Genomic DNA, 16,419 nt, shown 5'->3' with positions numbered 1-16,419 from the left:
ATAAGGGGGGAAAAAAACCCCACCCTCTACATGAAAGTCATAACAACTTAAGAGAAAAGAGAAGCACAGGGGGAAAAATTATGTTGCCAAGATATAAACCCTTGTAAAGAGAGTTAGGAAGCAGGACTGGCACAGCTGAGGATGGAGCTCTGGCTGCGACGGATGGTTACACACCTTGAAGTCGTTTGTGTTGTGCTCCTTTTCCGTAAGGTTAGTAGTACTGATAGAGAGAGAACATAGCCGGGTACGCTCAGGCTACGGTCTCAAAGGCAACAGCAGCTCATGCTTGTTTGGCTCTATCACGGCCAGGTAATGCCATTTCTCGTCACCCTTCTTATATTTGGACAAATGGGATTTTTTCTTTAACCCCCGCTGGGAATATTTCCTACTTTCATTGCATTCTGCCCCATGGGGGCTAACATTTTATTTCATTTCCGGTGACATCCGACACATAATGAACCATGTGATTATAAAGTGTCACCTTGTCGTTTTGCTGTTGAGAACATCGGCTCCTTTGAAATTCCACTGTGTGACAGGCATCTGAAATGCCGGGGGTGCCCTGGGTAGCTCCGAGGAGGGGGAGGGGGCCAAAACTTTACTGTGATGATTTTTCTGCATAACATTTGGCATAATTAGAAAAATGCTATTTTTGAAACTGCTGTTTTCAGTGCTTAGCAGTAAGTGAAAATAATAAAAAGCTATTTTCACGTTTATGACTGTCACCACTTTGGACAGACTTTAGGTCTTGCAAGTACACAGCTGAGTGACGACAAACTGTGTTTTTCCTTGGGATCAAAGCTGACTTTTAATTCTGAACCTGGACAGGGAGAGCGCTGGAGCCGGGATCGTTCATTGGAACCTTCTGGTATCATTCCCAACACACACACGGCAAACCCCTCTTATCAATGGAGACTGTTTAGAGAAAGTCTTTTTATTATCTATGCCCACCCTCCCACCCCTCCAGGCCATCCACCACCCCCGTGTCCGGGTTACGATCCTTGCATCAAACTGCCGTCTCCTACAGAGTGGCCACTGACTTTAGAAATTACTCCTGTAATAAACTGTGATAAAGGGAAATGTTCTCACCTAAAATTGCAGTTGGCACAAATGGGTCTGTCATACATCATAAGCAGGTCAATGCAGAGAAAGTAAAAAGAGAAAGAACAGTAAATGACTGATGAAAGGCCCCCCAGTTTTCCCGCAGAAAGCCATAGAAAGCATCGGGTTACAACACTTCAAACACGCTAAGCTCCTAAAGCATCCTGGGCAGCAAAGTGAGCCCTGGGTGATTCTGACTGCTCAGGGTTTATGAAGAGATGAAACAACGGAAAGCTTTGTTACCTGGGTAATAGGAATTAGGCACCGATGTGCTCAGGGTGTTCGTTTTCATGGTAAAGGACGATGGGGAAGACACAGCTGTAAATAAGAGAAAAGGCATGTCAGCGGGGGTAGAGAAGCAACACCAGAAAATATGGCCCTGAGGTCACTCACGGGGAAACCACAATGGGTAGACTATTGACCAAAGAAACAACAGAGGTTTACCCGAGTCTATGTGGTAAATACTATCAGTCTCCACTGTCTCTGCGGGGAGTTACTTGTACTTTAGAGGACATGCCCCCTTTCACTGAAAAGATTTTCTGATCCCACAAATGAAGGAAAAAAACCCACAACCACAGCCGCCATTTTGGATTAAGAAATTCATTAATTTCCCTTTTGACTTCTAGCCTTTGCTTGCAGAATTTTACTATTACACTGAACTGATTTTTACAACTAAGTATGAGAGTGTGTCTACACATGGCTTTTGGAGAATATTCCGAATGTCAATGTTTTTGCAGTTCGCTAAATCCTCACCTTGCTATTTTGGATATTCAGGGAGCTTTTCACGATGCTATGATCTGTTTTATGAAAAATAAAGATGACGCTCCATGTGTACTATATTTAACGTGAAAGCTGCATGCCTACATGTTGTCTTATTAGGCCTTTAAATCCTCGTAAACATGCTTATTTTTCTTTGAAATCTTCCTCTGAAACACTCAAGATTTAATGATAACACCTTCTCTTCCCCCTGTTATTAAGAGGTAGAGTCAATCCCATCCAATTTATCTGATTCCGTTGAAAGTGGATATTTCCTATTTTTAAAGTAGTTTACCTCTCTTCAACATCTTAATTGATTAGTGCTTTAAAAACACTTTAATTTCATTAAAGCGTAAGGATAAACTATTTGAATGTGCTCAAGTGCTCAAGCTGGTTAGATCTAAGTCTAAATTTTAATTCCTCTGATGTGGTTATACGGTTTATTTGATGCTGAGTTCCTGGTCAGGACACTAACACTCACCTACATGGCTGTTTATGGGAGGCTCTACCAAATCCCTGTGGTTATTGCACGTCATCTTTATCCTGATGACGTGTTAATATATTATCACTCTCTTGGAGCAGTTCCTTTCAGACAATGATTTTACTTGTGTTTATATTTTTCAAGTATAGAATTAGCAAATGACAGAACCAGACAGAACCCAGGCTGCCTGTCAGTTATATTTTTCTAAAATAGATAAGTATCACATTTATAATGCACGCTTATGATAAACTGCCAGGAAAAAAGAGAGCAATTGATAAAAACAAGGACAAAAACCCGAGTACCTATAAAACATGCCATGGTCAGGGAGCAGAATGCCTATTACCTGCTGACATTTTTATTTGTTTCGTAAAAATATGCAAAGCAGATACAAAATAACTATGTTTATTTTCACCTTTAAAAACATATTTTAAACCCTTTGTTTGTATAAGAATTAAACCCATACCCACTATCCATAACTACTTTCCCCCCTTTTAGGTACGACTCCCATTTGCTTTGGTGGACGGATTATTCCTCATTCTTATAAATGTGCTCGGGCTTATTTTTAAATTCTCCAACCTCAGTTTTCTCACCGTCTCATTCCTAAAAACTACTTGCTTCCCAATCCTAAAAGATCTCAAACATATCCAGGCTTGGAGTAGGTCTGGGCTAGAAGCCTAGTGGTCTAATGAACACTTTTCATGAAAACTTCCTTCCCCAGTAACTGCTCTTTTAATTTAAAGGCATTTAGAGAGTAGGACGATGACAAAGTTTACCATTAGGGTCACCACTGCCCGTGGATGGCACTGGATGAGACCTACCCATTGTTCAGAGAGTGGGAGGTCAGTGGAACGCCTCGTGCCATGCTTCCTCCATTGGCTTTACCGATGGAAGCATCAAATAACGCCTCCTGGTGGGTGAGCCCCAGAAGCTGTGTCCCCACTGCTGCAGCAGCCCCCTCGACATGGGCAGTTTTGGATTTCCACAGATACATTCATTTTTTAAAAAGTCAATGCCAAATTAAATATCCTGTTCAGAGGCAAATACCTCCTGTTGCTTAAACTTCAAAAGCCTAGAAACTACCAATGTAGGTTTCTGCTCTTTGGGCAGGCAATTCCAAGTAAATTTATTCATGAGGAATTTCACCATGAAATAGAAGATTTGGAACAGTGATGGGTTATCATGGAAGGAGAGAGCATGTATCCGCGTGGTCCCTTCCACACTGTTGGTCAAGAAATAACTGCTCTGACAAAAATTCTCATCTTGTCTGTTGTGGGAAGGACTTGCCCCCCGCCCCACACACAAATGCATCCCAAGTTGCTTTATTTTGGCAGTTAAACGCATTACATATCTTTAAATGGAAAATATATTTGCTACAAAAAAGCAGAGAAAATTGTACGAAAAAAAGGGATGGAATTTGTGGTAAACTGAAGTACCCCAGATTCTGCCACCTACACTGAAAATGACATGAAAGGGCAAAGGACAGTGACCACGGTTGAGGAGTGAGTCCTGCCCGCCGGGGTGAGAGCCGTGTCTGCTGAAGTCCCGCAGCAGCGGGCCGCGGCTGCACGTGGATAAATAAACGCAGGGCCTCTATCTGGGCTAAGGGGGACAATGGTAGTCACTGTGAACAGAAAGGAACACGCCTTTCCACGAAGCCTTGCTGAATGTAGGGGAAAGGCAGGTGTGGGAGAAGGGTGCGGACCACAGCAGGCGTGATCACAGAGGGTGGAGGGCCGGGGGAGATGCGGATCCCAACAGCCCAGGTGGGTGGTCAGGACAGGGGCGCACACCGTCCGCACTGGGATTAGCCCTCTCGCACCAGAGACCGTGTGTCTGTGATCCTCCCAATCCCCAGCCTTTACTTTATTACTATTGGTGACAGCTGTCCTTTATCCATCCGCAAGCCGTCCAGCATCCTGGTTGCACAGCCAGGGTCGGCAGCAGCCTTTGGGCATGGATTTCACACATTAAAGAAACCTCTGACCTTGAACCTGTCAGGGCTGTGAACCACATTATTAGGCACAGGCCACGGGATTTACTTTTGGTCCCCGAGAAGATCACCAGGGACACGGCAACTGCACTTTTTGTATTCATACAATCCATGTAATTGTTGGCTTCCTAAAATAACGCCTTGTACCTGGATGGCAGGTGGCAGCATGGAAGGTGTTAGCTGAGCTCCATTTACCCACCTGGTGTGAAACATAAGCCTTGTGAAGTGGAAATACAATTTAGCTTATTAATTGCCACTAACAGCCCTGTAATAAAGGCAGAACTTGTCAGCTAAACAAATAAACAATTAGCTTGTTACTGCCATTTAGTGAGCTGTTTTATAACGGGCTTCCCCCGTGTGATTGCACACCTGCCTCGCTTACAGACAGGAGCTGCATAACAACGGGGATGGTGAGAAGCAGGTGCCTTCCTCTGGGTGAGGAGGGAAGCCTCCGTGTCACTGCTCTCGGGTCTTTACAGAAACGTGGCCGTGGCTGCCCGTGCTGTCTGCTCTGGTCCCGTCACCCCTCCCACATCACCGTTCCTAAGCAACCGTGGCACGTGGGGACGTGTCCAGCATCATCTGAAGGGACTGGAGAAACCAACAGGGCCTGAGAATTCTCTGGGGGGTTTTGTTTCCTAACCCCCGGCACCAGGTGGAATCCTGGAAACCCGAGAGCCGCCCCGAAGGCAGGCGCCGCGCAGCACTCACATCTCCCGTTGAGGTTGTGCGTGTCCATGAAGGAGAAGGCCTCGTCGCAGCTGGTGCCCTGCTCCGCGTAGCTCTTGTCCATGGAGCTCACCATCACCGTCATCTCCTGCCGCGTGCTGCTCATCGTCTCCTTCCGCTTCCTGGCCAGTTTCCTTGGGACAGAGAGTTCATTATGCAGACACGCGTGAGGATGGAAAAGGTGCACTGACCAACGCCCGGGAATCACTTGCATGGAATTAATGGTATTCATCCATAACAGTGTCTCATGATGCCTTCTAGATGGCAGGTCCTCTGCCAGCTGCAGACATGCAGAGGAGACCCATCTCCTGCCTGTCCTCAGAAAAACCCCCTCAGGCCAAAAGGCACACGAAAAGATGCTCAACATCGCTAATTAGTAGAGAAATGCAAATCAAAACTACAACGAGGTATCACTTCAAACCGGTCGGAATGGCCATCATCAAAAAGTCTACAAACAGTAAATGCTGGAGAGGGTGTGGAGAAAAGGGAACCCTCCTACACCACTGGTGGGAATGTAGGTTGATGCAGCCACTATGGACAACAATATGGAGGTTCCTTAAAAAACTAAAAATAGAGCTACCATATGATCCAGCAAACCCACTCCTGGGCAGATATCCAGAGAAAACCATAATTCAAAAAGATACATGTACCCCAGTGTTCATAGCAGCACTGTTTAGAATAGCCAAGAAATGGAAGCAACCTAAGTGTCCATCGACGGAGGAAAGGATAAAGAAAATGTGATACATATATACAATGGAATACTACTCGGCCATTAAAAAAAAGAATGAAATAATTCCATTTGCAGCAACATGGATGGACCTAGAGTTTATCATACTAAGTGAAGTAAGTCAGATAGAGAAAGACAACTATCTTATAATATCACTTATATGTGGAGCCTAAAAAAAAATGATACAAATGAACTTAGTTACAAAACAGACACACACAGTTCAGATAATATACATATTACTATATATTAAATAAAGAAAGAAAGAAGTAATACCAATGAACTTACAAAACAGACTCCGACAGTTCAGATATACACACTACCATATGTAAAATAAACAACAAACTGTACAGCATAGGGAAATATACCCAATATTTTGCAATAACCTATATGGGAAAAGAATCTGAAAAAGTATATATATATATCTGAATCACTTGGATGTACATCTGAAACTAACAACATTGTAAATCAACCATACTTCAATTAAAAAAAAAAAACCCTCAGTCATGTTAGGAACGTACAGCCTAAACGTTACCTTACACTTCTCCTACTATGAGCTAAAGTAAAAGAGCCAATGACCCTAGTACAACGCAGTCATGATATACTTACTGATAGGCTTCTACAGTTACTAACTTTTCACTAAATTCCTCCTGACATGCCATATCCAGGGTCCAAGAGTAGATCCCCCTAGTAGACGTTCATCATACAAAACCGAAATAATCCAAGCAATGAATCTAAGGGGCGCCCTGCAGAAAGAACCAAAGAACAGCCCAGGCGAGGTGTGAAGACAGCGTCGCTGGAGTGTGTGTGGGAAGGGAAGAGGCCGTGAGGCAGCCTGCACGGACGGAGGCCTCTGGGGCATCTGCCGAACCTCAGATGGCTGTGACACTGGACCGAACCCCAAATGAACCCAAAGTAGTTCCCCATCAAGGCTGGTCAACAGGGCAGAAGGCAAAAAAAAAGTCAAATCGTCGGCTTCCCTGCCAAGTTCCGCAGAGGAGTGAGTCCTCAGGCTCCCTCCCTGGGTGAACGAGATGCAAAAAGGCCCTGGAAGGCAGAGAGAGTTCCAGTTCTTTTGGAGACAGAGTTTAACCCCGGCCTTTCTAACATGCTCATTAACCGCCAGAAGCCCAAGCCCATAATCTTAAATTCCAGAGACCTGGACAAAACCCATAAAAACCTAAGGGAAACTGACATTCGAATACACAGATAAAACACACTTTTATAGCTCTTACTACAACCGGAGGTTGTTTGATGCACCCAGGACAGACAAGAATAGAATTAGAGATGCTTAAGAAGAAGGTATAAAGCAAGAAGCTTTAAGAAGACGAGAGCACCGTCATAGTCAAAATATAATGTCCTAAATATTCTAATTTTGCTTAAGCGCTTAGCATGTACACAAGAAAATGGCAGCTACTTCTAGTAAATCATCTTGACTCTGATTAACCTAGGACACAGCAGAATTTAAAATGAGCTGCATGATCAAAATCCCCCCCATATTAGGTGATTACTAATGCAGTGTAAGACACTGACAACATTAGACCATCTGGATAAACTTTATTTTCATTTCCAAATGCCACATCATCCAAATGCTTTCTTGTCCGTAGTTATAATAATCTTTTGATTTCATGCTTGGAAGGCAGAAGGGTTTCATTAATAAGTTGCCCCTTTTTTATTGCCAAAAGTTGTTGGGAAAAAAAGATACATTTTTAAAGAGAAAAATGAAAATGATCTATACCTTCTGTGACAGTGTTGAAGTTGTAAAGACGGGACTGTATAATAAAACTGGAGCAGCCACTGTGGAGAACAGTATGGAGGCTCCTTAAAAAACTAAAAACAGAGCTACCATATGATCCAGCGATCCCACTCCTGGGCACACATCTGGAGAAAACTCTAATTCAAAAAGATACATGCACCCCAATGTTCATAGCAGCACTATTCACAATAGCCAAGACATGGAAGCAACCTAAGTGTCCACTGACAGATGAATGGATAAAGATGTCGTACATATATACAGTGGAATATTACTCAGCCATAAAAAAGAATGAAATAATGCCATTTGCAGCAACATGGATGGACCTCAAGATTGTAACACTAAGTGAAGTAAGCCAGACAGAGAAGGACAAATATCATATGATATCACTTATATGCGGGATCTAAAAAAATGATGAACAAATGAACTCATTTACAAAACAGAAATAGACTCACATACATAGAAAACAAACTTATGGTTACCAAAGGGGAAGAGAGGGAGGGATAAATTAGGAATTTGGGATTAACAGATACACACTACTATATGTAAAATAGATAACCAACAAGGACCTACTGTACAGCACAGGGAACAATACTCAATATCTTGTAATAACCTATAAGGGACAAGAATCTGAAAAAGAATATATATTCTTATGTATATTCATATAAATATATACAATACATATATATAAAAAACTGAATTGCTTTGCTGTACACCTGAAACTAACAAAGCATTGTAAGTCAACTATATTTCAATAAAAATTAAAAATATATGCATTTACAAAAAAAAGTTGTAAAGGTTTTGAAAAGGAAGCTGGCATGGCTCCTCTGGGTGCCAGTGTGCAGATGCTGGTCATCTTCTCCAGAGCCCCCTTTTTTCCAGCCAATCACGCTAGTCTAAGAGGCAGAGTCTAGGCTTGGATGCTCTCCACAGGTGTTCTGGATAGAGGTAGCACTGGCTCCAGACCCACAGCTGCAGTTACAACAGTACATTTGCTCTCCACTTCTACGTCTGCCAGCTCACTGGAAAAGCATTCTTAAGCCAGGTCTCCCCAGGAGCACTAAAGTGGAGGACCGAGATAATTAGCGGCATCATTCAGGCAAAACATCCCCCCTTTGCTGGAATTTCTTTAATTTGCTTTGGACTGAGTTATGCAGATAATTGCCTCAATATTTTCTTTTGTTTTGCCTATGAAGAGAGATGTAGTCAAGTTCGCCAGACTTCCCTCTTTGTCTTCTCTTGCTTGTGTTTCTCTAATCCTTACAGGTTAGGAAATGACAGTGAAAGTGCTTCTTACTGCTGGTGGGAGGTGGTGGTGGAGGGGGGGATGTGTGCTCCAATAAAAGCCAAGCTTGTACTGGAAAGATCTTTCTCCTCTCTAATCCTCCGTGTGTGAACTAATTTCAGTGATGTCACGCTACACACTCCACTGCTCATCTTCCTTAAGCACAAAAGAAGCCCATTAAGGACTCATGAGAACCTGCTCAAATCCAGCAGAGGTCCACTTGGAGACCCACAGCTTTAAGCTCATGTCCGTTAAGCGTATACTCTGTGTCCGTGAACCTTCAAAACATGGCTCCCACGTCCTCAGCAAGCCTTCCTGCATTACCCTCACCCTTTGAACACAGATACAAATGTCTCACTGGGGACCCGGCAGGTACTGCAAGGGAGTGAAGCAGGTCTAAGGCAATAAGGAGTGGTGGGCACTGGAGAAACGGAAGGGGAGACAGCCTCTCAGCTCCAGAGGGTGGATGCCCCATAAGGGTCCCAGACATTGTAAACTGCAGGAGAAACCAGAAATCCAGATTTTATAGGAACTATCTGAATTCTAAGTATTGTCAAATAATTCAAATTAAAAATTTAAAAGACTATGTGGCCCAAACAAAGCACGTTTGTGGACACTTCTGCTCTCCACTAATACAGCACTTAGAAACGTAATTGTGTTGGAAGGGAAGGGAGTGGAAACTGACATATAATACATAACTACTGTATGGCAGTGCTCTGCAAGTGTTCTCTCATTTAATCCTAGTAACCTGGTAAGAGCTATTCTTACTTCCTATTTTATAGATGGAGGAACTGAGTCTCAAGGACTTAAGTAAATTGTCCAAATGGTGGAGCTGGAATTGCACCCCAGATCTCTCTTGACCCCAAAGGTACCCATTCTAGAACAATGTGCTGTGTCTAGTAAAGTATTTCATTCATTTACATTTCCGTACAAGTTACATTATAATTATCACCAAGTTGCTTTCAAATGTGAATACTCTTATCACCTCATAACTAAATATTATGAATTGAAAAAAGTAGGATTAATTTACTAGCACCTAGCCAACGCTTTCCAGAAAGCAGGTGGTATTAAATATGCTTGTTAATTGAATTAACAATTGTTACACCAAAGCATTAGAAAAGACAGTTTTTCTGCAACCTCCTAATCAAAAGTAGCTTGCTTGGTCACAGAGGTTTTGAGTCATTGCTTGGGATTTTTGATTTGTCCTCATGCACAGCTAAATGCGAGTCCATAATTACAGATGGTTGAGGAAGGTTAGATTTAGAATTGAGAGCTGGGAATGAGTGTGGATAAATTGAAATTTATTCTCTTTCTTTTTCTACTATCTATTTCTCTTTTGGACTTTGTGTTTCAGATCTGTATTTTATATTTTAAAGAAAACTTTAAAAACTGTCAGAAAAACATTGTGAACTTAATGAGATAGTGTTTTGTGCAGGAAAACTCCTGAAGTGGAGGCAATTTTCTTTGCAATCTTATCTAAAGACACAAGTAAATTTATTTTCCATTTTGATTTTTTTTTTTTTTAAAGGATTTTCTTATTTATTTATTTATTTATTTATTTTTGGCTGTGTTGGGTCTTCGGTTCGTGCGAGGGCTTTCTCCAGTTGCGGCAAGCGGGGGCCACTCTTCATCGCGGTGCGGGGACCGCTCTTCATCGCGGTGCGCGGGCCTTTCTCCATCGCGGCCCCTCCCGTCGCGGGGCACAGGCTCCAGACGCGCAGGCTCAGCAATTGTGGCTCACGGGCCCAGCTGCTCCGCGGCATGTGGGATCTTCCCAGACCAGGGCTCGAACCCGTGTCCCCTGCATTAGCAGGCAGACTCTCAACCACTGCGCCACCAGGGAAGCCCTCCATTTTGATTTTTAAACAAATGGTTTGCCTGAGATATTTCAATCTCAAATCCCTAAATTTGGATTGCATGAATCTCAAAGACCCTTAGTAACAACAACAACTAAAAATGTTCCTACCAACACCTAAAAATGGAGCATAAAGAATTAGAGAGAGGACTTTCGGTTTATGGTCGGGCATGTAAGGAGCTTGGAGGTCATCACTCTGTCCTAACAACAAGTAAAAAGCTGAAGAGATGGAAAATCAACAACTCCTTCTAACTTGTCAGATAACTGAGGACACAGGGCAAACCAATGCCCCCCAAATTACAGAGACAAACAGGTGGATACAGAGAATCACAACTCACCAGAGCAGAAACCCATGAGCAGAAATCTGTGTGAGAACCATCACTGGGGTAGAAAAACCTAAACTAGAATTGAATTATTGGAGGGTCAGTGTGGACAAGTCTGAGACTTAAAAACTCCAAGGGCGTCCAGACTTAGGGGTACCCCACACCTTTTTGAATTTTATCTCCAGGAACCCTACCTCATTCTCAAAGTAAAGACTGAATGAAAAAACTGGGCTTCCAGCAGGAGGAGGGGGAAAGTAGACATTTTGAAATACGCCCAGAGCATTCTGTGCTTTTTAAAAGGGCTTGCCCTCAAGAATACTATTTTACTAGATGGTTGAGGAAGGGGGAACCTGTTGGGGGAAGAAAATATCCAAATCCAGCTGTCTCCAGCCATCCTGTCCACCCAAGGTAGGGGCACTGAAGCACCTGTGCAGGTCACAGTTCAGGGGCACAAGTTCACTAACAGGTTGAGACCCAGTCATAGGTCACCTCCTCTCCCCCAACACCTTACTATCACATTACTAAAGACCTATTTGCAGAAGCCTTTTTTCCCTGGTACATCAAGTCTGGACATCAATAAAAAATTACAATGCATACTAAAAGGCAGAAAACACAGTTTAGAGACAGAGGAAGCATTGGAATAAGGCTCATATGGGAGGGATGTTGGCATTATCAGACTAGGAATTTAAAATAACTATGAGTCATAGGCTAAAGGTTCTAATAGAAAAAGTAGACAACATGCAAGAACAGATGGAAAACAAAAGCAGAGAGATGAAAAATTCTAAGAATCAGAAAGAAATGCTAGAGATAAAAAAAAAAAAACTGCAACAAAAACAAAGGATGCCTTTCATGGGCTCAGTAGGAGAATGGACATGGCTGAGGAATGTTTCTCTGAGCCAGAGTATATGACAATAGAAACTTCCAAAACTGAAAAGCAAAGGGAAAGAAAGGCTGTAAAACAAGGTAACAGGATATCCTGAAACTTTGGGACAACTAAAAAAGGTGTAACATGTGTATAGTGAGAAACCAGAAGGAGAAAGGAAGAAAGAGAAGTCACTATTTCTATTATCCAAAGAAACAGTGACTGAGAATTTCCCCCAGTTAATGTCAGACATCAAAACAAAGACCTGAGAAGCTGAAAAAACGCCAAGAAGGATAAATACCAGCACTTCTACACCTAGCGTATTCAAACTTCAGAAAGTCAAAGATAAAGAAAAAATGTTGAAACAAGCCCAAGGGGAAAAAAGAAACCCTACTTATAGAGTAGCAAAGATAAGAATTATACCTGACTTCTTCTCAAAAACCATGCAAGCAAAAAGAGAGTGGAGTGAAATATACAAACTGTTGAGAGAAAAATACCACCAACTTAGAATTCTGTACCCTGTGAAATTAGCCTTCAAAACTGAAGGAAAAATAAACTTTCTCAGACAAAAATTGAGAATATCCTGTGATAAACCATAATGGGAAAGAATATATAAAAAAAGAATGTATATATATGTATAACTGAATCAGTTTACTGTACAGCAGAAATTAACACAATATTGTAAATCAACTATACTTCAATAAAAAATAAATAAATAAAAGAAATAGAGGGAATTTGTGGCCAGTAGACCTGCCTTGCAAGAAATCTTAAAAGAAGTTCTTCAGAAAGAAGGAAAATGACATAGGTCAGAAGGAGATCTACATAAAGAAGAGGATTAGAGAAGGAATAAATGAAAGTGAAATAAAATCTTTTATTTTGCTTATTCTTATTTGATCTAACAAATAACAGTTTGTTCAAAATAATAACAGCGACAATACCGTTGATGGTTATAGTTTATGTATGAGTGAAGTGAATGATAGAATGAATCAAGGGACATGGCGGAGGAATTAGGCATATTTCATTATTCTAAAGTACTTACACTAACTGTGATGCAATATAGTGTTATTTGCAAGTGGACTTGATTTGGTTGTAAATGTTTATTGCTAACTTTAGGCAAGACCCGACTAATCTGTTGTTAGAAGAAAACCACTTTAAAAATAAAGATACATGTAGAGTAAAAGTAAAGGGATGCAGGGACTTCCCTGGTGGTGCAGTGGTTAAGACTCCGAGCTCCCAGTGCAGGGGACCCAGGTTCGATCCCTGGTCAGGGAACTAGAGACCACATTCATGCCACAACTAAGAGTTCGCATGCCACAACTAAGGAGCACATGTGCTGCAACTAAGACCCAGTGCTACCAAATAAATAAATAAAATAAATAAATAAATAAATAAATATTAAAAGAAAGAAAACAGTGTTTGCTTTAAAAAAAAAAAAAGTAAAGGGATGGAGAAAGTTATAACCTGCTAACAGTAATCAAAAGAAAGCAGGAGTAGCTTTTTAAATTTCAGACAAAGCAACTGTCAAAGCAAGGAAAGTTATCTGGGGTAAGAAGGGCATTAGGTAATGATAAAGGGGTCAATTCTCAAGAATACATAACAATCCTTAATGTGTATGTGCCCAAAAACAGAGCATCAAACTATGTGAAAAGAAAAAAAAACCGGATGGAACTGCAAGAAGAAATAGATGATTCCACTACTATCACTGGAGACTTCAACACCGCTCGACCAGAAATGGACAGATTCATAAGGCAGATAATGAGTAAGGACATAGCTGAACTCAACAGCATCATCCATCAACCTGATATATCAATAACTGACATCTATAGAATACTTCATCCGACAATACTGGAACACATATTCAAGTTCACAGAGAATATTCACAACGATAGAGCTCATTCTGGGCTATAAAACACACCTTAACAAGCTCAAAAGAATAGAAACCATATGATCCAGCAATCATGCTCCTTGGTATTTACCCAAAGGAGCTGAAAACTTTTGTCCGCATAAAAATGGCACACTGATGTTTATAAAAGCTATATTCATAATTGCCCAAACTTGGAAGTGACCAAGATGTCCTTCAATAGATGAATGGATAAATGAACTGTGGTCCATCCAGACAATGAAATATTATCCAGCACTGAAAAGAAATGAGCAATCGAGCTGTAAAAGACATGGGGGAAACATAAATGCATACCACCAAGTGAAGAAGCCGATTTGCAGAGGCTCCCTGCTGTATGATTCCAACTGCATGACATTCTGGAAAAGACAAAACTATGGAGATAATAAAAAGACCAGTGTTTGCCTGGGATAAACCATAATGGAAAGAAGATAAAAAAATCAATGTATGTATGTGCATAACTGAGCCACTTTGCTGTATAGCAGAAATTAGCACAACACTGTAAATCAACTATACTTCAATTAAAAACAAAAGATCAGGGTTTTCCAGGCAGGGAAGGAGGAATGACTAAGCAGAGCACAGAGGATTTTTAGGGCAGTATGATATTATAATGGTGGGTATGTGTCATTATTCAGCAGTTAAAAACTATGGTACATATGACACCGAGTGGACCCTAACGTAAACTATGTACTTCAGGTGACAATGACGTGTCATCAGGTGTAACAAATGTACAATTCTGGTCCAGTATGTTAACAGAGGGGGAAGCTGTGTGTGGGGGGCAGAGTGTATACGGGAACTCTCTGTTCTCTTGCTGTACTTCTTGCTTGATTTTGCTGTAAACCTAAAACTGCTCTAAAAAATAAAGTCTATTAAAAAAACCCTGCAATACTGCCTGGAAAAAAAATTAAGAGGGAGAAAAAAGATAGTTAGAGCCCTAAATTTCCCAACTAGAACAAAAGAGGAGGAGGAAAGAAATGTGGGATGAATTCAAAGTAAAAGGATGGCCCTTCATGCTTATTCTATTCCAACATTTCTTTTGTATTTCTTTCCTGGCATAAAAATAAAAAACAAGGAACGAGGGTAAGGGAATTGGAAGAAAACTCCTTGGCAAGTTATTAACTATGTGACAGGCATGACTTAGAGCCAGTAAAGAAAACACGGTGAAGAATGATGTCTTCAGCATCGTGTCCTACGGGAGGAAGAGACACAGGACAGTGGCCACCAGTTAGGAGACCCAAGTGCAGCACAGTTGGGAGGAAAGCAGAAATAACTCCTCCTCTTCTTTTCCTCCCTGAATCTCAACTGAGTGGCAGTTGTCAGAGGATCAGGGTGGAAGGGCATGTTTGCCATGTGCACCAAGCAGATTCAAGGGGAAGGAATCCAAAGGTCAACCTCCACTTGGACCCTAGTCAAGCTCCTGGTTTATTGCAACTCAGGATTATAAGACACAGTTCCCCAACAAGCCCGACTGGCCCCACTCCCAACCCTAACAGAGACCCTGCCATGTTGGGTTACACCAACAAAGATCATGACCAACAAAGGACTTGGTAACACTGACCTGAAGATCAGTGGTTGGCTATAAAAAAGGTATCTTCATTCTTAAATGGTCTGTCATTTAAAATTCTACAGGGAAGGCAAAACTCGAGGATTTGCAAATTGCATATAGACATAAGAAGGAAAAGGCAAATGGCTTTCTGGTCCTGGCTTCTACAATTAAGTGTGTGCTTCGACTTAGTTAAGGATTGGTGCAGAAGCTGGAACGGAGAAGAAGAATTTAATTTTTTCTCACAGTAGGGATGAAGTAGATATTGGTTGAGTCAAAGAATGCATACATTATACCAAATTGCCAAGATACAGCTGAATAAACCTCAGTGAATAGGGGGCTGTCCCCGTAAAGATGGATCTGTGAGAACTACCAGATGATGTCGTTTTTAAAGGCAAAATTTTAAGGAAAAGGAAAAGAAAATGATCTGACATTTTAAATACTTTCAACGCAGAAGAACTGGCACTGTAACAGTTAATAGAAAAACCATGAGGATAATAATTACAAGAACTTATGTAGGACTTGAGATAAACCGGGCACATTACATTCATTAACTCTTAATTCTCACAACAGCCCAGTGAGGAGATTACTATTGTTATCCCAATCCTAGAGAGAGGGAAACTGAGGCACAGTGTTGTTAAGTTTCCCAAGACCACATGGCCAGACAACTCTAGACCTCTGGCATCGTTTCCTGTGTTGAGATAAAACCACCTCCATGAGACTGTTATTAGCATCACTAAGCAAACTTTATTGGTTGCTTAAATCTGGACACAGAAAATAAAGGCTAGTTTTCTTTGCCAGCTGGGACTTTGTGGCCGACGACCAACGTAAGAGTGTTCTTCTAACTTCGCTGCTCACTGTATCATCACCAAAGAAACCACTGTATCCATGTCTTGCAGACACAGCGCTATGGACACACTCATTCCCCACCCAGCTGCCTTTGAGTTCTCACTGACTAGTGAACATGGCGCGTGTTAATCACAAAGAATAGAGTTTCACATTGAGACAAGTCAGGGTTTTGATCTTGGTTGGGTCTCTTTTTCAGAGTTTACCTCTTGACCCTGTGATGAGATAAATTTATAGGCTGGAGTTGCCTCAGGCAGACTGGGAGGGGGCCTTCGAC

General features: G+C 41.6%; 1 protein-coding gene across 1 annotated transcript in view; it reads right to left on the bottom strand.

Annotated features, from left to right (window-relative positions):
- PTPRM (protein tyrosine phosphatase receptor type M) overlaps positions 1 to 16,419 on the bottom strand; it is a 763,379-nt gene that overhangs the window by 146,883 nt on the left and 600,077 nt on the right. The window contains exons 16-18 of the mRNA XM_057526667.1: positions 5,037 to 5,188; positions 1,342 to 1,416; positions 1,087 to 1,113 (exon numbers count right to left, since the gene is read on the bottom strand). Of these exons, the coding sequence (XP_057382650.1) occupies positions 1,087 to 1,113; positions 1,342 to 1,416; positions 5,037 to 5,188 (254 nt within the window). The remainder of the gene's footprint in view (positions 1 to 1,086; positions 1,114 to 1,341; positions 1,417 to 5,036; positions 5,189 to 16,419) is intronic.

This window comes from Balaenoptera acutorostrata, chromosome 13 (assembly GCF_949987535.1).
Source record: "Balaenoptera acutorostrata chromosome 13, mBalAcu1.1, whole genome shotgun sequence".
NCBI lineage: Eukaryota > Metazoa > Chordata > Mammalia > Artiodactyla > Balaenopteridae > Balaenoptera > Balaenoptera acutorostrata.
The sequence above is the reverse complement of the archived record's forward strand: the minus strand, read 5'-3'. Positions and strand labels throughout refer to the sequence as shown.